This window comes from Ylistrum balloti, unplaced genomic scaffold (assembly GCF_031769215.1).
Source record: "Ylistrum balloti isolate Yb309-2 unplaced genomic scaffold, AGI_CSIRO_Ybal_v1 Utg369668, whole genome shotgun sequence".
NCBI classification, from domain to species: domain Eukaryota; kingdom Metazoa; phylum Mollusca; class Bivalvia; order Pectinida; family Pectinidae; genus Ylistrum; species Ylistrum balloti.
In genome coordinates this window covers 3,432,496-3,455,796 of record NW_026781915.1, presented here as the reverse complement: position 1 = coordinate 3,455,796, position 23,301 = coordinate 3,432,496, and the positions used below count along the sequence as shown (strand labels likewise).

Below are 23,301 nucleotides of genomic sequence, written 5' to 3'. Positions count from 1 at the left end.
ATTTTTATATAATGTGAAGCAAAGTTGATAAACGGGTTGAAGGTCAAGGTCAAATATTATATATTCTATTACTACTAGAAATTACTTTGTGACATTATGAACCAGAAAGATCAAAATGAAACCAAGACGTCAATATCAATATTCTATTCATTAACCCACGGATATTTTTGTCAAAATTTTATTAATCAAATCTGATTCAGTGCTGTAACCTTCATTTTAAGCTAAGGTTTACAGTTTGACACATTGCAAGGAACGTTTTGATTTGCCAACACTGTATTTCTTAAAAACGATAATTTTGCATTGCTTTACAAGCTGAAATGTCAATTTTGGTTAATATCAATGTGAATTTAAATTTAAAATTCTTTGCGACACAATAACTCCAGTTCCATTCAGTAACTCAAGTTCCTTTGGACTGATCAATCTAATACATTAGACTCCTGAATCAACTTACTGACAATGCCTTGTTTATCCTCATTTTGGATAATAATAAATGTGCTGATGTACACCTCTCTAGCAGAGCAACATACAATCTCTGCCATGGAATGCCAACTATTTACATACTGGTGTTTAAAATGTTCATATATATAAAAAAAAGCTGGATGGTACTCAGGGGTCCCACAAAAGAGCTACGTCAATTATTACAATAGGCAAACAGTAAGTTTTTGGAGGCTGCTTTGGACAGTATGAAGGTATGTATTGAGATGAAGTCTTCCATCAGAACCATGTATTCAATCTATTCATGTACATATCTATCAAAATGGTGCCAGAACCGACTTATATTTTGACTGAGGTCAGTCACTATGTATATGACTTAGGCCAATTCAATGCCTTCCACAAGGACAGAGATTTATGTACAAATCCACACGAGAATGAACATTGAAACATCTAATTTCATCATTTTATTGACAATATAATTATTTTTCAACAATGTAACAAAAAGATGCACAAAGAGTCCTGTACTTATCCATTGTAAGAAAACTGATCTCTATCTTACAATTATCAAATACATCATTCAGGAATCCAAACATAAAAATCTCAACTAAGTGGCTTATAAATTACAAAATATACAACTATGTAAAACACACAGCAGGTATTTATTTTCTGGTTTACATTGTACCTACAGGCTTTAGAAACTAGATAAGGAATATCACTTGTAAACTTCAAAGTTATTGTAGACTTTCGAAACTTTTCCTTCAAAAAGGCCCTGAACTGTAACTGGCATATTGAGACATGCTTCACTTTCATCATGCATAGAACACTCTGAAACAAGAACTATTACAGAATTTACAGCATATATTTTTGTTTGAAGAATACATGTCTTTGAAGTATAGCATACAAGTAATGTTCCTTCCCAACATCTGAACCTTTCGAACCAAAAATCACGCTAACATTGTATGTTATATAAATAGTAATATTAGCACTTCACTAGGTAAACAAAAACATGATCAGGAGATTTCATACACAAACAAACAAAAAGGCAATTTAAAAAAAAAAGAAAACTATCAAAAATGACTTTCCTGCACCAATATGATATTTTTGTTGTTCGGAAATTTTTATGTAATGTATCAGTCTCCTATTTAAAATGTTTACGCTGTTTAATATTGATAATGAATTCTGTGGATATAAATCTATGAACTCCATACTTGCAATAAAAATACAGTTATACCTAAAGTTTACACTTTTACAATTACCGGGGTATATCTTAAATTTTTGCCAAAACTAATTTCATCCTAAATGGCTGAATGAAATTATATACAAGGACTGGAGAATGATCAATATTGACATCTGCCTCTGAAATTTTACCTGGCATTGATTAGTCTGTTAAAAAAATCTGCTAATTTCAAATTTTCTACTTTGAGACTTTGTACTTTAAACTGTCAGCCTACAAGGACATTTTGTGAAACATCAATATACTCTAATTCCTAGGAAGGGAGCTTATCATATATTTATTGATCCCCACCCCCTCTCCCCCAAAATTAATTTTAGACTGAAAATCTTTTACAGTTTTCATGGCCATTTTACAGCTATATACTTGGTACTTCAAAGTTCATTTGTCAGTTTTATTGTAATTTGTCTGGAAATGACGGTGGTATGATTTTCATGGACGGTTCTGCCACACAACATATGTGTGTAAGGGATTATTTATATCAAATACTCCTCAACGCTTTAGAGCCATTTCCTTGAAAGACTGGAATAAGTTATACATGTTATGGTCACTAGCTGACTGTCCATACTCTTTCTTTAGCTCCTCAAAGTTAACTCCAAGGTCAACACTTGACCTATGGCTCCTCTTCTCTTCTGCTGCATCAGAAACTTCCTAACAATATAAAGGAGACATTTCAGTAGGAAAGATTAGTTCAAGTATTGTATGGTTAAATTACAAATTTACTGATGGTTTCATCTAGATAAACTTCATTTTTCAATATCATGATCTGTTGCTTTCACATAGAACTGTGTCTTAAAAAAAAAGAGGTTAATAAATCCAAAAGATCAGAGTAGACATCAGTAAAGTTACAAATAAATTGGTTATAAAAGGGAATCAATTGCAAGTAAAATCACTGAAAAATAAAATGCAGGACACGTTTCTTTGTACTGATCATATTCTACGAAAATTGTGCAAGAGAATACAACACATTGAACGGATGAATAAACATCATGATTTAAGTAAAACACTTTTCTCTTCCATAATGGTGTGAGTAGGTACCTGCCTGGAGCATATTACAATTAGAATCTTACATCCCTTTTACAAGACCTTTACTTTTGTCCAAAGAGTGATAAATATGACAATGTGTTAATCAATCTGTGATATCACAGTCGTGACATGTTGTTTCAGACTTTAGATCACTAACAGACTGGAGAGAGCAGTAATACACAATAATACATGTGTTAATCAATCTGTGATATTACAGTCGTGACATGTTGTTTCAGACTTTAGATCACTAGAGAGAGCAGTAATACACAATAATACATGTGTTAATCACATGTTGTTTCTGATCACTAACAGATATTACAGTCGTGACATGTTGTTTCAGACTTTAGATCACTAGAGAGAGCAGTAATACACAATAATACATGTGTTAATCAATCTGTGATATTACAGTCGTGACATGTTGTTTCAGACTTTAGATCACTAGAGAGAGCAGTAATACACAATAATACATGTGTTAATCAATCTGTGATATTACAGTCGTGACATGTTGTTTCAGACTTTAGATCACTAGAGAGAGCAGACTGGTTAGAAAACAGTAATACACAATAATACATGTGTTAATCAATCTGTGATATTACAGTCGTGACATGTTGTTTCAGACTTTAGATCACTAAGAGAGCAGAATACACAATAATACATGTGTTAATCAATCTGTGATATTACAGTCGTGACATGTTGTTTCAGACAGTAGAGAGAGCAGTAATACACAATAATACATGTGTTAATCAATCTGTGATATTACAGTCGTGACATGTTGTTTCTTTAGATCTAGAGAGAGCAGTAATAGAGAGAGTGTTAATCAATCTGTGATATTACAGTCGTGACATGTTGTTTCAGACTTTAGATCACTAGAGAGAGCAGTAATACACAATAATACATGTGTTAATCAATCTGTGATATTACAGTCGTGACATGTTGTTTCAGACTTTAGATCACTAGAGAGAGCAGTAATACACAATAATACATGTGTTAATCAATCTGTGATATTACAGTCGTGACATGTTGTTTCAGACTTTAGATCACTAGAGAGAGCAGTAATACACAATAATACATGTGTTAATCAATCTGTGATATTACAGTCGTGACATGTTGTTTCAGACTTTAGATCACTAGAGAGAGCAGTAATACACAATAATACATGTGTTAATCAATCTGTGATATTACAGTCGTGACATGTTGTTTCAGACTTTAGATCACTAGAGAGAGCAGTAATACACAATAATACATGTGTTAATCAATCTGTGATATTACAGTCGTCGTGACATGTTGTTTCAGACTTTAGATCACTAGAGAGAGCAGTAATACACAATAATACATGTGTTAATCAATCTGTGATATTACAGTCGTGACATGTTGTTTCAGACTTTAGATCACTAACAGACTGGAATGAACAGTAATACACAATAATACATGTGTTAATCAATCTGTGATATTACAGTCGTGACATGTTGTTTCAGACTTTAGATCACTAGAGAGAGCAGTAATACACAATAATACATGTGTTAATCAATCTGTGATATTACAGTCGTGACATGTTGTTTCAGACTTTAGATCACTAACAGACTGGAGAAAACAGTAATACACAATAATACATGTGTTAATCAATCTGTGATATTACAGTCGTGACATGTTGTTTCAGACTTAATACATGTGTTATCACTACATGTTGTTTCAGATCACTAACAGAGAGCAGTGTTAAATACACAATAATACATGTGTTAATCAATCTGTGATATTACAGTCGTGACATGTTGTTTCAGACTTTAGATCACTAGACAGTCGTGACATGTTGTTTCAGACTTTAGATCACTAGAGAGAGCAGTAATACACAATAATACATGTGTTAATCAATCTGTGATATTACAGTCGTGACATGTTGTTTCAGACTTTAGATCACTAGAGAGAGCAGTAATACACAATAATACATGTGTTAATCAATCTGTGATATTACAGTCGTGACATGTTGTTTCAGACTTTAGATCACTAGAGAGAGGAGTAATACACATTAATACATGTGTTAATCAATCTGTGATATTACAGTCGTGACATGTTGTTTCAGACTTTAGATCACTAGAGAGAGCAGTAATACACAATAATACATGTGTTAATCAATCTGTGATATCACAGTCGTGACATGTTGTTTCAGACTTTAGATCACTAACAGACTGGAATGAACAGTAATACACAATAATACATGTGTTAATCAATCTGTGATATCACAGTCGTGACATGTTGTTTCAGGCTTTAGATCACTAACAGACTGGAGAGAGCAGTAATACACAATAATACATGTGTTAATCAATCTGTGATATTACAGTCGTGACATGTTGTTTCAGACTTTAGATCACTAGAGAGAGTGTTAAACAGTAATACACAATAATACATGTGTTAATCAATCTGTGATATCACAGTCGTGACATGTTGTTTCAGACTTTAGATCACTAGAGAGAGCAGTAATACACAATAATACATGTGTTAATCAATCTGTGATATTACAGTCGTGACATGTTGTTTCAGACTTTAGATCACTAACAGAGAGAGAGCAGTAATACACAATAATACATGTGTTAATCAATCTGTGATATTACAGTCGTGACATGTTGTTTCAGACTTTAGATCACTAGAGAGAGCAGTAATACACAATAATACATGTGTTAATCAATGTGTTACAGTCAATGTTGTTTCAGACTTTAGATCACTAGAGAGAGCAGTATAATACATGTGTTAATCAATCTGTGATATTACAGTCGTGACATGTTGTTTCAGACTTTAGATCACTAGAGAGAGCAGTAATACACAATAATACATGTAATACACAATAATACATGTATCGTGACATGTTGTTTCACTTTATACACAATAATACATGTATGACTTTTATGTCCTGTATTACCTTTATTATTTCTGCCTTCTGTTGTCTTGCCACATTATCTGATGACAAGGAGAGGTGAGGTCGGTTGTCTATCAACTCCAGTCTAACACTGGATGAGTGGGCCCATGAGTTGTTCAAAGTTATCTTCACCTGAAATACAAAACGTGTTAAGTCGTCAATCATATCTAAAAACATCATCTTAATATGTGAAAGTTTTAAAAATTAAACTTCATTAAATAGAAGATAACTTTATCTTTAAAACAAAGTTTTCACCAAAGTAATTCAGTTACCTACTGTTACAATAACATGAAATCAACTCAGATGAAGAATTGTATCAATCTACCTATCTAATGAATCATTTAGATTTCCAGGATTGGATTTTCAGCATAAAGTAGATCATGATATAGAGTTAAGATGCACAGTAAGCATAACAACACTCTTTAAATCAAACAAGAATTTAAAACGAAGAAAATCTTTCTTCAAAGTGGAAGCCATGTGGCATTGGTCAGAATTTCATTTAAAACCATATGTTGACATACAAAATGTATCCATTCCCGTTAATGTGACCTACCTAGCTTTTTTGTTATCATAGTGCAGTGGTAATGACATATTTCTCTGGACAACATCGAATCATAAAAAGTGGGTTCTGTTGTACAGTCAGGTGTAAAAATTATTCTAACACTACTATAGTGTAAATATGAACTTATGTTTAGGAGGGTATTGAGCTGATAAACAAAATCTCCTAAACAAATGAATAACAAGGGAATCTGCCTATGCATATCAGAATCTCATCAGGTATAAAACTTGATGTTACGATACTAACGGGTAAATGTCAACCAAATCTCAAGATAGAACACTGGTTTGGAACAAGATGTGACAGCCCAGACAGATATGATAGGAGTATATGTTCATCCCCCATCCCATAAATTGGTGAAAGGCATAAAAAATATATAAATTTATCTGTTTAGTCCCTGTAATGAAGAAATCCCTTGTATGAAATACTTATAGCCTATCGACTTACGGTGATGTGATCCAGCAGTGTGTAACTCTGGGCACCAAACATCGTATTCACTGTCAAAGTGTGGCCCCTCTTGGTGATATTGCCTCCTGTCCATTCCAACTGACCAAATGCCTGGACATAGGCCATCTGACCTTCCTTGTTCTTCAAATACACTGGACCTTTCATACCATACCTATTAACATGACATCAGTCAGTACGTAAGGCACTTCACAACATTCATCAGTCAACAAACATCACACTGACAAAACTATCCAGAACACTGGGTAGGAATTGTTAAACCGCACTCCACAAATCTTCAGTCAAAATTGATATTCTATTGACAATACTATCTTGGTTCCCTACAAAAAAGACATCCATCAACAAACTAATACTTGTCAGTACAAAAAAATAAACAAACAATCAAAGGCAAAACTTCAACAAACAATATAGCCTTGATTTTTGTTTGAAAGTGATGCCATACCACATCAGCAAAGTTATGTCAGCATTACATACCTTGGTACCAAAACAAATATGCCATTTTCTCTCAGTTGAAAGATGACAGCATCTACAATACAGCATTCATCATCTGGGTCACGACCCTTGAAGAAAAGGTACTGAAATAGTTCCTGTGAGTCTCGCTGTGCATTCTGGGATGCCTGAGAATGAATGATTAAATTGATTGTCTATGAATTTGTTTATATACATCAAAATTTTGTCAAATAAAACTTTGACAAATCTGGAATACGATTAACACAGAACATGTTAGTACAACTGCCACTGTTACCAGGCATGTTGTAAATTTATGTCTACACGATGAGTAGCAAATTAACAGTGTGACGCTGACTATAATATAGCCTTACTGGATTAAATTCAATTGTATGCCGTCTTGGTTGGACAAATCAGACAGCTTTCTGTATTATTTGTAATAGATAAATTTTCAATCTTCAAAGGAAATCAATCACAGGACTCTGTAGGTTTGGGGAAGAACCGAAGGCTGTAGTAGAGGGGTGGAACTGTAGGCTGTAGTAGAGGGATGGAACTGGAGGCTGCAGAGTGGGTTTGGAAAAGGAGGCTGAAATATGTGAACAGAACAGGCAACTGTAGCTTAATGGCAGAACAAGAGGATGTAGAGTTGGTACAGAATAGGAGGCTGTAGTGTGACGGCAGAACAGGAGACTGCTGCATTGGAGCAGAACAAGAGGATGTTGAATAGGGATAGAACAGGAGGCTGTAGTGCGGGGGCAGAACAGATGGTAGTAGGACTAGGGGTGACCAAGATGTTGTATTGTAGGGGTGGAGCAGGAGGCTGTAGCATTACGAATGGATATGATGCTGTAGCTTGAGGCAGACAGGAGGCTGTAGTAGGGAGAATGGAGGAGGGGGGGGGGGGGTATGGAGAAACATGTTATATGAGTTAGGGCAGAACAGGAGGCAGTAGTGTTGTGGTGAAACAGAAGGCTGTAATGTTGTGGGCCAAAAAGGAGGCCATATTTTGGGGGCTGAACAGGAAACTGTGTTATATTTAGGGTCTAAACAGGAGAATGTAGATCTGTGTGAGGACTGTTCACTCTCACACGCTAAAGATCCCTCTGTGGCTTTTTGGAAAAGAGTAAGCGGGATAACGCCAGTCCAGGGTTTTAGGGGTAGTGATTGGTTTTACAATTATTTTTTTAGGCATTTGACAGACTTCAAAATTACTCTAACCTAAACCAAATCTAAGGAGGCCCCCAATTCTTCCTTTCAGCTTCAGGACATGTTTCAAACTGCTAGATTTAGTATAATGGATTATTAGACCCTGGAGCCATCTTCTAAACTAACATAATAAAATATTACCCGCTACAGATGGTTCCATCCCTCTGAGGGGAATGCAGGTTGCCATCTCATGTCAACAGAACACTGACATTCATCTGTGTGATAATACTTGGACATGGGAGGAGGCAGAAAACCTGCCAACCAATCAACTGAGAATGTAGTGTGGGGTTGGGAAAGGAGGACATATTGTGAAGGCTAACAGAAGGCTATTTATTGCATGGGGGCTCAACAGGATGCTGTAGTGTGAGGGCTAACAGAAGGCTATTGCATGGGGGCTCAACAGGACGCTGTAGTGTGAGGGCTAACAGAAGCCAGAAGTTTACAAGCTGTACAAAAAGTTGTAGTGAGAAAACCTAACAGGAGAAAGTAGTGTGGAAGCCATACAGATTTTGGTACACCTAAGACATGAACACTGCTCACTTGCATTACAGTGCTGATGTAATATTTGGGACCTTCTATCTTTTAAGTTTCTATCCTTTCCCTTTTCCCTTGGATCACCTGTTATATACTGTTTACACATTCTTAAACTCTATGTTGGTGGTCAATTTAGATTTCAATCCAACCAAATTTGAAGATATCTGCCAACTGCTCTCCTGTAATTTTACATCTATAACAGAGATACACAAGTAGATTGACTTAAAAATTCTAACAGGAAACCTTATTGTTTGTATTGACTTGATTAGACTTAGCCACAAACATACTCTGTGTTGATGGTTGATGTGTTCCGATAATTCCTCTAGCTCCTTGTTACTAGGTAGACCATTTGCATCCGTGGACTTGCTGACAGCTGCCATCAATTGTCGATGTACCTAAAAAATTCAATAAATTAACCTTTATGTACACATTTTTCATGATGACTGCTCTTCTTTTTCATAAGCAGTTTTAACTATAATTGGTTCTTATAGGAATTTCAATTCTGCATGTCATGAAACTGATAAAAACAGATTTTTCCTTTTTCATTTTAACGACTTAAAACAGTCGTCTTGGCAACAAAGTCTATCAGCATTACCATTTTTTTTACAGAAAGATATGTATCATATAGATGTTTATAAAGTTGAAGAATACCTTAAATACATTTGAGAAGCAGAAAAAATTCAAAATTACAGATGGGGTCTTTTACATCAAATTCAGCTCAAAATGTGGAATGCACAACCTGGACTCTTTCTGAATATGTATCTTATGTTTCAAGAAATATTGATTTTCAAAAGTCAAAATCCAGAATTCTGTTATACAGAGAGTAGGTGCAGAACACTAGGAATCAGCAACTCATTACCAAAATATCAGCGTATCTCCTGATTGGTGATGTAAAATGTGTATACAGATCCAGGGCCAATCCGTAGTGGAAAAACTGATCTCGTGGTAAAGTCCCAGTGGAGAAATAGGCAGCATTAGACATTGCCATGGTAGCGAGTGACCTTAGCAGCTGTAATAGTCAAAATGAAGATACAAGCTGGTTCTTTTAACAAAAGTTTTATTATTGTGAGTTTTTAAAGAAAACAATAACATTAAAGCTATATTTCAAACTAACATTTCAGACTTAACTGACAAGGAATCTTGCTTGGACTGAATCTTTGATATGATGATACCTGCTTACTTAGTTATGTCTTACAAGGAATTTTAAGCAACTACAAAAAATTTCATCTTCATTAGGGTATAAAATGGATGTCTAAATCATGTCATATTTAAAACTCTGTAGACCTCACTCAGCCCCTTAGCTACTCCTTCCAGTCAGACTTAAGACAACTGGTAGGATGTTCTGAACACCATACGTGTCACTGACAAGATAAGGCACCATTAGGCTCAGGAGCCATCTTCCAAAACTATTCAACATACAGACATCCAGGCAGATGGCTCCATCACATAAGAGGATACATGTTGCCCCCTCATAATGCAACAATGCTGACATTCATCAGTGAAACAACGCCTTACAATAGGAAGAGTGACCGAGATGGAAAACTATTTAACCTACCAACCAACCAAGCAACTACATCTGTAGTTAACTTACCTTGTTGACGACAGGATCATGTGGGTCATCACACCTGTCCAGTGACTCAGCTAGAGCCTTACTTGATTCTGTGTGTACTTTGTAGTTCTTTGCACTTGCACAGGTTAGTAGGTTCTCAAACTTGTCTTCTCGAGGTAGGGGGTGATGTCGCAACTGTATGACAATAACTCACACATGTTAATTACGTTACCTATACATCAGACACATTTCCACGTACACAAATATCATTTCATTTCATATTTTTCACAGTATGAATTGTAATATACATATGCATGTGCTTCCAATATATATTAATACCACATTTTAAGATTCCTAAACGACTTGAATTGATAGTAATACTAGTATCATACAAAAACAATACCAGGTAATGGTGTGATTGTTTCCATATAGTAAACTCAGTTCTTTACTGTGAGTTTTTTATGATTTTTTTGCAGGTTATATTTTCCAAAGTTCATGATAAAAAAGTTTTAAGTAAAGCATGAAAGCATATTCGATACAGGATGTATTTCTAGTTTTTTAAAACACAATTTCATTTTTAAACCAAGAAGTAAATACATGTACATGCACATTACATTACTTCTTCAAACAATAAATGTTTTATAGATATTAATGGTAATTATATTCTGATTTAACGTTTAAAGTTACAGATTACATATTGTCACACTTCAATCCTTTTTCTCCTTATTTATGATTAATTGAAATAGGATAGAAAGTTTTACTTTCACTTGGAACTAGGCTGTATCTCAACCCTAAATTATCCTATAAGGAACGTTTTACTGGGAAGTGGACTGTATCTCTACCCTACATTATACTTAAATGAATATTTTAATGGGAACCCAGCTCTACTCTGAATTTTACTAAACAAGCGATTTACTGGGAACTGGGCCGATTCTTTACCTAAATAAAACGAAAAGGGATAATCCTGTTTGAGTAGTTAACCAATGCAAATTACAAATTTAGACTGTCATTTCAATGATATAATCATGGCTAAGATGTATCCTTGGAAAACATTCAGATCAAAAGAATTTTGAAAAAAAGGCTTTCTTATATCAATTTTCATATTTATCAGCTATGCTTACCAAGGCTGAGTTTGGAAAGGCCTCTGCAATTTTCTTTGCCACCCAATGATTTGCAAAAATCATGCATTCAGCTATTGTTTCATGGACTTCAAGATGCTGAAATTCAAAAAACAAATAATGCATTATCTAAAATGATTAATGGAGTGTCCTTCAGACATTCTGACAACCATACCTTTTGGTATAAATAGTACTTGATAATATTTCTGACAATGAATAAAAATTTATATATTGAAGCACGTGTAATATACTTAAGGGAAAATAACAAAGTTACATCTCCTTCATAAACCAAAAAAACGTCGCAAGATTTTAAGTATAACATATACCTCTTTAGGTGTAAGGTCCTCAACACTATTAGTCTCTGTCAGCTGTATCTGGACTTCAGTGCTCTCAAGCTCCAGTGCTCCACCTCTCACTCGCCTGGCCTTGAGGTGACGTGCAACTGCCATCAAGCGACAGACTGCAGCTCGTAACTCTGTCACTCTGTGAGTAACAACGATATGATACTAGGTTATCCTGTAAGCCCAGGATTATAAGGCGTATTAGACATCTCTTAAGAACAATATGGATAACTACAGTGAGCAGTGATTACTCACACACTATAAACGCACTGCATAAAATTAGGCACACCTCACTAATGTTGTGTAAAACTAGACACACCTAACTCACACAATGTAAGATTAGACACACCTGACAAGCACAGTCAGTGTAAGACTTAACACACCTAACTCATACAGTGTAAGACTTAACACACCTGACTCATACAGTGTAAGACTTAACACACTTGACTCATACAGTGTAAGACTTAACACACCTGACTCATACAGTGTAAGACTTAACACACCTGACTCATACAGTGTAAGACTTAACACACCTGACTCATACAGTGTAAGACTTAACACACCTAACTCATACAGTGTAAGACTTAACACACCTGACTCATACAGTGTAAGACTTAACACACTTGACAAGCACAGTCAGTGTAAGACTGAACACACCTGACTCCTTCAGTTTAAAATTACACACAAAAGACAAGCACAGTATAAGACTAACACACCTGACTAGCACAGTGTAAAACTAGACACACTTGACTAGCACAGTCAGTGTAAGACTAGACACACTTGACTAGCACAGTCAGTGTAAGACTAGACACACTTGACAAGCACAGTCAGTGTAAGACTAGACACACTTGACAAGCACAGTCAGTGTAAGACTGAACACACCTGACTCCTTCAGTTTAAAATTACACACAAAAGACAAGCACAGTATAAGACTAGATACATCTGACTAGCACAGTGTAAAACTAGACACACCTGACTAGCACAGTCAGTGTAAGACTAGACACACTTGACTAGCACAGTCAGTGTAAGACTAGACACACTTGACAAGCACAGTCAGTGTAAGACTAGACACACTTGACTAGCAGTCAGTGTAAGACTAGACACACTTGACAAGCACAGTCAGTGTAAGACTAGACACACTTGACTAGCAGTCAGTGTAAGACTAGACACACTTGACTAGAACAGTCAGTGTAAGACTAGACACACTTGACTAGCACAGTCAGTGTAAGACTAGACACACTTGACTAGCACAGTCAGTGTAAGACTAGACACACTTGACTAGCACAGTCAGTGTAAGACTAGACACACTTGACTAGCATACAGTCTAACACTAGATAGATGCTTTGTATCAGTGGTGGATAGCTCACTTTTTACAGACATCACTCTCAGGAAGACACTGGAGTTCTGGTACATTCTGAACTATATCATCTGTTGGCATCCCATCTGCCATGGCCTGAGCTATCTGTAAAACAAAGTTCATGCAAACTTTGTCAAATTATACAGTAAAGTGTTAACTAGGGCAATGAATAAATAAATGTAAAAAGGCAACATTTCCTAAATGGAAAAAAAGTAATTGGATAAAAAATTCAAGTCAATTATTGTAGAAATCAGTTCCCATACATGTAAGTTAAGACTGCATGTCATCCTTTTACACAAATCTAAAATCAATACTCTGAATAAAATACCATCATTTTCATTATCTTACAAACACCTTACCTCATAGAATAACTTGTATGACGAGCATATGATGGTTTTTCCATACCAGACATTGACAGGTTTGTAAGAAGAGTCCAGCTCCCATATTACACTAACTGCATATCTAATCAAATTAATGGGTAAAGTTTTAATGACATTAGCAAAACCAATATAGAATGTAAATAGTCAATGGTGAACTTTGCATTCTGCACCTGAACGTATTAAGATTCATAAGGTACAGATGATTTGTCAAAAGTATTTAAAGAGTAAACAGCATTCTGCTGGTCTCCTATCAAATAAGTAGGTACATAAGGCGGAAATTTGAGATTGTGAGGCCTCAGGTCTATGTAGATTTAATAATTTCTTATAAAAAAAATATCCTTGCTTTTTTAAACAAGCATATCAAGGACAAGCTCTATTTTTGTACCCATCTCTGTCTGTGATACAATGAGAATTGATTAAATGTACTTATGAAGTATGATAAACGTACAAAGTTTTTACAACTTCATACACTTGAATCTGTTACCTTGAAACTGAATACTATATTCAGATATGTAAACTTAATGACAAAGTGATGTTGAAACATTTGAGATAATAGATTTTGCTTCTGTCAGGTCATAACCTCCTTCCATAGATTGAAGATTCTGCTATGTATGAAGGTGGTGTGCATGGTGTAGGACTGACAAAAGGTTAAAATTGGGTAAAAACAGAAAAAAACAAAGGACCTCAGAGATTGGACACAGTGGCCCTTAAGGTGGCCAGTGTCTCAGCAAAGGGTAATGTTTGGCAGGAGAGCTTTCTAGTCCTAGGGTAGAAAGACATCTTCCTTGGTTTGCTCCTGTTCATCTATAGCTTGTAGAATCTATCAAGGGCTTTACGGCATATAAAGAAGTAATAAAGTGGGGTTTAACTGTTGTTGAAAAATGCTGGTATACAAGAAATGGTCATATAAAAAGTGGTCAAAGGCCAAAGAGGGCGTAAATAGAGTGACAAATGTATATGATATTAGATGTATGTAATACACTGCAACATTGTTTTTTCTAGTCAGTTAATCAGCTTACCTGTCAACACCACTGATTAATGAGCACAGATTGGCACTGAGAATCCCAGGTAACATGTCATATCTGCGATCAGCAAGGTATACTGTTGTTGACCGACTTTTGCCCTCCTGGTCAGTCAGCGTGCCTGGTTTAACAAAGTGTGTGACATCTGCAATATGGACTCCCAGCTCCAAATTACCATTATCCAGAGTCCTATAGTCAGTGAAATAAACAACACATGTTACTATCATCCAGATTATAGTCACAACTGCACTAACATTCAAGACTTCAATTACATAAAGAATTGAAGTAAACATTTCTGACATTATTTGAATTTCAGACCTATGATTTCTGTACCTGACTGAAAGAGTGTCATCCACATCTTCACATCCTTTAGGATCTATGCTGAACACAAGATGAGTGTTGCGTAAATCCCTCCGTTTCAGTACTTCCTCCTCCTCAACAGTCCAGGGGTCTTCCTCTGTATCCAAAGGTAACTCCTTCATCTGTATAATATCAACTGTCATTGTTTCATCAAGTTGTCTCATACATAAAGGATAAACATACCTAAACTGGACAAAATATTGACAAAAAATATCTAGATTCTAGATGGAATTTTTCTTGATAATGGATAGGACTTCTATAAACTCATTGTCTGAACTGTTGTTATCTTTTTATGATGTACCTGAGCATCAGAGAATGTTGACATCTGTATGTTGTTCTCTATAAGAATGGCTGCCACCTCAGTCTCTAGTTCCCCTATCTTCCCTAGAGCACGAACAAAGTGGCCGTTGGGATACTGTGAGTCAGAGTCCCAGGAGTCAATCCTCACCACGATACGATGATCCTTCAGTGCCTCCACCTGGCGGGTGCTGATGCGTATCTTTGGGATACGATAGTTCCAAGGAATCACAAGCACCTTACCGCCTTTTAGACCGGTCTCCTGTAGGGTTATCATTAATGTCAGTATGGTTCATCAGTTCAATATAACAAGCTTATGGTTATAGGTTTTAAGCGTTAGATTGTTAATTTATGTTTTCACAAGAGAACTAGTGTCTATAATAGATTTTCTGATACAGTAACAATACACGTTTATCTTTTATCACTCTTTGCAAATGTGCCTGGTTCATGAAGTGCTCAATGATAATGCCAGACTTAATATTAAGCCACTGACTAGAAGAGAGGAATTGGACTTCAAATAATTCAGAAACGTTCCATCACATATCTGGTTATTTAAGGCTTAGATTACATGACAAACCCAGTCAGTGAGGGTGAGATAAACCAGTATGTATTTGGTACACCACGGACATCTGGATTCTTATCCTATAAAGCTTTTTCCTATCCTTGGAGTTATAAACAACAGTTAGTCCACAGAAGGACTGAATCATTTTCTGACACTCCTTTCTATATACAAAAGTTAACGAACCAATGACAACTAATATGTGATTTTTGTTTGAAGTATATCAAAAGGACATTAAATGATAACAATTATTGCTTTTTCCTTCCTACCTCATCCTGTGAGAAGGTGGCGACATACTCCCTCCATGCTCGCTGTGATATTGCCACAACCCTTCCTGTTGGCATCACTGATGTGTTCTCTTCAATGTCATCCTCCCCTGTGTCTTTGGTATCTGAAGTGTAAAGTCCAATTACTCTAGAGTAGGAGCTCTAGGAAAATGTATCATACCTTAAGACATTTATATTAACCAAAAATGCCATAATAAGACAGCTCTACATTTAAATAAACCATAGGAAAGGTAATCCTGTCAGAATCACATTGACTTTTTTTAACAACATTCTGGTGTACACACCTGTATCACCATCTCTGATGACGTTTGACCTGCCACGCCACTGTGATCGTGGCAGCAGCTCAACTACTACCAAGTCACCATGGACAGCACGGTTCCTATTGGACATGCCATGGACAAGTATATCTGAGTCACTGTCATCTTGTCTGTCCTGTCTACAAGAAAGCAGTCAATAAATCAAATAGGTCAAGGTATGCAACATAACCTTTTCTGTTCTAGTGAAAAGCAATGATTTAATTTATGCTTACACTGGTATTTCAGGTATGAATACATTTGCCAGGTAAACTTCCTAAGACAAGTATGTAATGGTTACATTTGCCACAAACTTACCTCCTACGATGGACAAAAGCTTCTTGTGATGCATTGCTTTTGTTAACATTGAGAAAACCTTGAATGTAATGTCCTGTCTTCAATCCAGCCTCAATAACATCAGATGGTAGGTACCCTACATAGTCTTTCTCTGTAACAGTTTGTATCGAGGTTTTATACACACCTAAAGAATATACCTCAATCACACATGGTTGACACTTTTTGAATATATCTGACTGAGTAGTTAGCACCCATGACTTCTAAGTTTCAAATTTCTTATCAACGACCTTTAGAAATTCTTCCATATTTTATGAAACTTTACATATTTACAAAAAAAAGAACATTGAAAAAAGTTTTTAATTTATACTTTAAACTTGTGTCTGTTCAGTAGAAATGAAAATCACATACTAATTGAAAAACTCCTCCTTGCCCACAAAAGTACCAAATTTAAATAATTTCAACTTAAAGTTGAATCTAATGACAGTAATATGCCAAAATATTGTTTAAGTCTATGAAGTGGTACAAATTTCATGAGCAATATTCTGAACAAACACTGAGTTCAAGAATATGGGATTAACTCTCACATGAATAAATGTAAAACATTGTTATAGTGACTGTATGTGGAATTTCACTTATTGATATAAAGTCTTAGAATAAATTTACGTTGTATTTCTAACTTTATTTCACTGGTAAACGTGGAAGCCACCAAAGTGCCTTCATTCTTCCAATAAATTTTCGTTGTCAATATTTACCTCAAAATCACTATTATCCAAATTCCTGTAGGCACAGCATACAATTTGTATAGACAAAATTGAGCTATCAGGTCAACACTTTGCTAAACATTTTGCAAAATGGAGCATTACTCCAAGAAACTTTTGGATCAAGCAAGTTGGAGGTGATTATATCAGATGTGCTTCACCCAATTCAAACGAAAACTTTAGGAGGGACATCTGTTCAAAAGAGCCTTTCTCAACCTATTTAGAATAGACCCATGTCTAGTTTATCGCATTAAATTAGCCCATCCATATTTCAACCATGCAAAAATGCCTTAACATGTTTATCATATCAAAAACTGTGTAGTGTGGTGGTTACCTCCAGTCACACACAGCCAACGGCTTCTTGAAGGATAATTATATAATTGTTACATACCATATGGCTGGGCGTTTTTTATGGGTCAAATTTTAATGATTTCTTTTTAAACAATCAAATCATATTTTTACGAATTCAAATTTTGTAATCTGGACATAAAATGACAGCTATTACACCCATATCCCATTATTTCACAAACTCAATTTTTGCAATAATGTAATGTACCATGAAATAGTGAAAACATCATCCCTGTATTGAATTATTGGTAGAAACAGTTGTTGTATCTAGCAACAGTTTTTCATTAATACCTACCCCTACTTCTGGCCTCAAGAGAAGCTGTGATGGAGTCAACAAGATCTGTTATACTGGGCACAATTATTTTCCAGAAGGTATCCAGGTACTCCTGCAGTGTTAGCACAAAGACGTTCACCTGCTGACTCCCATACTCAGCTATCACCTGTAAAATAATCAGTACACCTATCAAATATACAAACTTGTCTACAGTGACTTCTCAGGCAAGAGGACAGAGAAGCCCCTAAACACAGGTTATGTTTGTAGTGAAGTCAAGTGGTTGATCCTACAAGAGTTCAGTCATGAATTTGCATCTTTCAAATCTTTGTTAAAAAGTCTCAGAATGTTTATATGGAGACTTTGATCATAAAAAGGTTGTCTACACAATGGCATCACTGCTAAAATTGACAAAGGCCAACTAAACATTCTAATTCAGTTATTCAGAGATGATGTGCTAACTTAAACATCAAGATTTTAGTGTTCTGAATACTACGTAATTACCTATATCAGCAAAAGATGATTATTTAGAAAAGATGGAGTTTGGCTCAGAAAATAACGCAGAAAAAAAGCATGAAAATAGGATTTTTGTCTTTTTTAGGGTGAAAATCAAACATTTACATTATGTAATATTTTTGAGAAATGCTGAAAATTTGTGTTGCTGTTTATGATATACAAGATGAGATATGGTGATTTTTTGTCCTGAGATCTAGCTTGAAAGTTTCAAGATGTTGTTTGCAATTGTTTCATGCCATTTGGAATTAAAACATGTATAAAGTATTTAAACTGCTTAAATGTTGGAAATATACATTCGACTGTTGTGGCAAGTGCTACTGTAAAGGAATACAGAAAGGATATAATTTTGTAATCCTTATTTATGATAAAACAGGATACCTGTTTGCCCTTAGTAACAAAAACATAGGACCACATTGTGTTATGACAGTTTATTTTTCACAGATAGCTAAAAAACGGACAAGTCTGAATTGATGTGGTTATGTCCTTTGGCGAGACACTTTACCCTAAATGCCTTGGATGAAATGTGGTGGATCTCCTGTATCTTGTTCAGTGAGGTATCACAAGAAGACTGTGCCCAAAACATGACCTTGGCTGTTCATTGGACTATAAATCCAGCAAAAAAGTTCAGATAAATTTTTGATAGAAAAAAATGGAACACTACTTTACCCACTTAGTAACCATTAATATACATACCTGTTTGTCCTGAGTAACCATTACAACAGGTATTTGTCCGGCCAGGTGATTATAGAACCAATCTGCTGCTTTATAGGTACTCCTGTGGCAAATAATAACGTAACATGGAACACCATTAATTCTAATGCAGTGTAGATACAGTGCAACTTTTCTGTATTACATTGTCACAGTGACCGCAAACATCATTAATTAACAAGGTACAATGAATAGTGAGCAGATTGCGATTAAGGTCTAAATCATAAACTTTCACCATTTGCATGTGCACTGAAATAGCATGTTTATAGGAATATTGTAACATAACACGACTGAAGTATGTTAGCTGTACCTGCTCTGCCAGGAGGCCAAGTTTTCCCCTCGTAATCTTTCACAGTATGAAAACTTCTGGAACTCATTATGAAATATGACAGATGCCTTCCTTTTATCCCTGACCAGGTTTTTGAGTCGGTTGTGTAATCGCCTGTTACCTTCATGTTGTACCTGTCATTAAATCAAAGATTCATTATTTAAGGAAATCCAATTCAAGCTTACTTCCATCTACTTCAAAATTCACCAAAAATGGGTTATACCATTTGAACCTTACCTGAGTCTTTTTAAGTGACACCTGTATGTTTTTTGTCATAATTAATCAACTAATCATAAACAATCATTAACTAGATAAAATGGTATGTTGATTACTTCTTAAAATTGTATAGATCTAAAACTACTATTCCTTTCTTTAAAATACTAATTTGCCTTCTATGGATATTTACACTATGGGCAACTGTCTGTAGGAAAATAATTCCTGTTAGCTGTGGTATTTCCAACACCTCTAAATATTCTCGTGCCACTTGGCAGTCTGGTACAAGGTAGTGGGTAACATCTGCAGGTAGTAATCCAATTTCATCTGTAACAAATTTTTTTATAAACAAAATGATCATGAGAGACATCAAAAAGCAGCAGACATAACATTTGATGTATATCAGTAATTTTCCATAACTGTTCCTGTTCTGTGTCAAAGTACTGAACCATTCATTATGACAAATGATATACCAGTAATGTTAAACTCAACAAAAATTCTATTGATTGGAATTATGTGCATTATTCTAGACAATCACTATCAAGGAATGACAGTTAAAGTTGCATTGTTTAGCCTGTGACATTTTAATGTGTTGTTAAGACATTCCTGTGTGGTGGACTCCTGTGAATGAGGGATTTGTTTGTTTACCTCAATGATATGGTATATATATTAATTGTTCAGCAAAAAGTAAGGTTGAAGGTTAAACTTAAGTGCTACTGTGCTGTCTCTATGCATACTGATTCAACAAAGACATAATGAAATACAGAATCTGAATTCATATTCTCTCCAACGGATACTGTTAATTTCATTTGGAGCAGGTGGTCAAGCATTTAAAATTTGTTTTAGTGTGCTCATCTCAATGTTGGTACATTAGTAGACCTTTTTGTACTTACTGCTGTTTACCTAGCAGCCAGTAAGACCCAGGGTACTATGACAAGGACTTTTCCGACAGCTGTACCTACATTTGATACGTTAACACAGGGCACTCTGACGAGATTTCTCGTGGCTGAGCCTGCATTTTATTGGTAGTACCTATTGTTTACTTGGTCACCAGTGAGACACAGGGCACTTTGATAGAGAGTTGTCTGAAGGCTGTATCAACATTTGAGTGGTGCACTTACTATTGTCAGACTGGCAGCCTGCGAGACATAAGGCACTCTGACAAGGAACTGTCTCACGACGATACACTTCTCTCACCACCAACAAGTTTCTGCCCTGGACATTTTTCAGACGCAGATATTTGTTGGCTTTATCCAATTCATCTTCCTGGTTATGGATCATTTTCCTACAATAAGAAGACAAAGGTTAGTTTTATTTGTGGGATTACAATTAATTGCACTACTGGTACAATATTGATACATGACTTATTGTAAAATCAAAATTTTTCTTGAGCAAAACCTTTGTGGTTTGCAAAAATATGCATTTTTGTTGGCACTACATTTCCTGGATATAACATGCTCACAACATTAAATCCACTGCTATGATTCATGTCAATGTTTATAATTTCCTGGACATAAAAAAAATTGTTCATTTAGAGTAATATGTTCCAATGGTGAGATAGGAAATTGGTTACTTTAATTAACCAACCACAACATATCTCACTTGCTTCCACCACACAATTCACTTTCGATAGAATAAAAGTTCTTAAACAGTGTGTGCCAAACTCTAAAAATCAGGTCAGTTAGGCAGGTAGTCAAAACTTTTTACAGGCCCAAGATAAATTTTACAGGTTCACAAAAATCTTCATATGAAAACTAGCATTTTCTTTCCAAAATCTACAGATCTTACATTCTGATAGGTAAATAGGAATATTTATCAGACTGAACATTCTTGTTCTATTTCATATGCCCTAAGTGAAAACTAAGACCACAAAACATGCAATTTTATGTCAGTTTACTCTTGTATAATACTATAAAGATATTCTCCTTATGATTTATTTAGCTTCAAGCACTTTTCCACCCAAAATATATTTCATGTCCATTGTATTAGTAACATAATTGAATCAATATAGTTTTAACTATATTCTTAATCACAGAAGCAATCAGTGATCCTCTTTGGTAGCTTCTGTTTCTAATACCAGTTTTGAGATTACTCTTATGAAAACTCAGCATGTTTTGACCTTTCAACCAGATGGTCTGGACGATATCAATTGACATAAAACTTTATTTGCAGAACAGTTGGTGATGCTGACCAGTGAACCTGTGAATCTGTGCATTAAACTCACCTGTTTACAAGAGTAACGGACGTTGCAAAACCAATTATATGCTATCGTTTATTCCAAATAGACTAATTGGCAGTAAAACACTTCTTACATTTAATACTGTAATGAAACAATCCACTGATAAAGATTCTGTTATAAATATCCTACCACTTGGGTTAAATCTTTTCTTACACTTTTCCTTGTGGTGTTTAGAACTATCTGCTTTCCATGTGAATTTTTATTTACGTATTACTTTGTAATGCCATAGATTCATGATATTTTCACTTGGAAACAGAATAAGCACTACATATTATATACATGACAGCAATGTCACTTATCGACTTATGGCAAACACTGTTATAACACAACCAGTAGATTTAAGTGTGACGCTTCAATGACTAAAGGTTCACACCCATCAGACCAGTGTGAAGTGCACTAGCACTGTATTTAGTGTATATGAGACGGCTAGCAATCGAATAACTTTTCGGTTGTACACTAATCCTGTGTACACCAAGTCCAAGATCGAAAATAGTGTGACAATATGGTTTATAGACAAAAACTTACACGTGCATAAGAACAAAAAAAATGTTAGATAGGGATTTAACTTATTTGAAACTATATTTTCCTTTCGTTTTTAATTGAGTTCACCTGCAGTCTACCATCTCACGGCAAACGTTACTAAATGACATAATACTTATTACCATTGGTAACATCCATACCATACCCTGGACAATACATTTTGAAAAAAACGAATGAGCAAAAGATGATGGAAATACAAAACACTGTACCGGAATCATTAATTCATGTCATAGTGCTGTGTCTATTTTGTTTACTGCTTCCCGCAAAATATCTTCAATTCTTTTTTGGTCTGTGTCAATCAGCCACTTGACCACTAATTACGTGGTGTGCTTACAAAAAGCGTTCAGTAGAGTAAGACAACAACTTTTCAGACAACTTCCGGCGTAGCCTAAATATTTGTTGAAGGATATCGGATCGAACATTAGTTCCGGATATCGATCTAAGATGCAATATTCACAGCAAATATTAGCTTCGTAGCTTGCGACAAAAAAGAACAGTAAAGATATTTCACAACATAGATAAATAAAACAAGCATTAGACTAATAAAGCGACACATCTAAAAAGCATTTTTTGAGAACATAAAAACATAGTACATATACACAAAACCTATAGAGTAGTATACAATTCCTATCACAGAAGACTGGTATATCATAATTGTCACAGAAGATTGGTATATAATTCCTGTCATACTAGATTGGTACATTATCAATAT

At 35.3% G+C, this 23,301-nt stretch overlaps 1 protein-coding gene across 1 annotated transcript; it reads right to left on the bottom strand.

Moving 5' to 3' along the window:
• Positions 1 to 884: 884 nt before the first annotated feature.
• LOC132560408 (DIS3-like exonuclease 1) lies at positions 885 to 22,859 on the bottom strand. Its single transcript, XM_060225079.1, has 23 exons — positions 22,799 to 22,859; positions 20,932 to 21,095; positions 20,004 to 20,137; positions 19,580 to 19,731; positions 19,255 to 19,336; positions 18,070 to 18,214; positions 16,690 to 16,819; positions 16,363 to 16,514; positions 16,061 to 16,182; positions 15,237 to 15,494; positions 14,909 to 15,057; positions 14,573 to 14,764; positions 13,533 to 13,635; positions 13,184 to 13,278; positions 11,802 to 11,958; positions 11,479 to 11,574; positions 10,400 to 10,552; positions 9,668 to 9,817; positions 9,096 to 9,203; positions 7,096 to 7,238; positions 6,604 to 6,775; positions 5,604 to 5,732; positions 885 to 2,317 (listed from the first exon to the last, which is right to left on the bottom strand). Exons 2-23 carry the CDS (start codon positions 21,089 to 21,091, stop codon positions 2,159 to 2,161), a joined length of 3,141 nt encoding a protein of 1,046 aa, XP_060081062.1. The 5' UTR covers positions 21,092 to 21,095; positions 22,799 to 22,859; the 3' UTR covers positions 885 to 2,158.
• Between the last annotated feature and the right edge of the window lie 442 nt (positions 22,860 to 23,301).

Excerpts from the sequence above, each read along its gene's own strand:
- LOC132560408 (XM_060225079.1), bottom strand. The coding sequence starts at position 21,091 with ATGATCCATAACCAGGAAGATGAATTGGATAAAGCCAACAAATATCTG. Across the intron at positions 20,138-20,931 it reads AGGCTGCCAGTCTGACAATA|ATGAAATTGGATTACTACCT; the intron begins GTAAGTGCACCA and ends AATTTGTTACAG. Across the intron at positions 16,183-16,362 it reads CATCAGAGATGGTGATACAG|ATACCAAAGACACAGGGGAG; the intron begins GTGTGTACACCA and ends TTTACACTTCAG.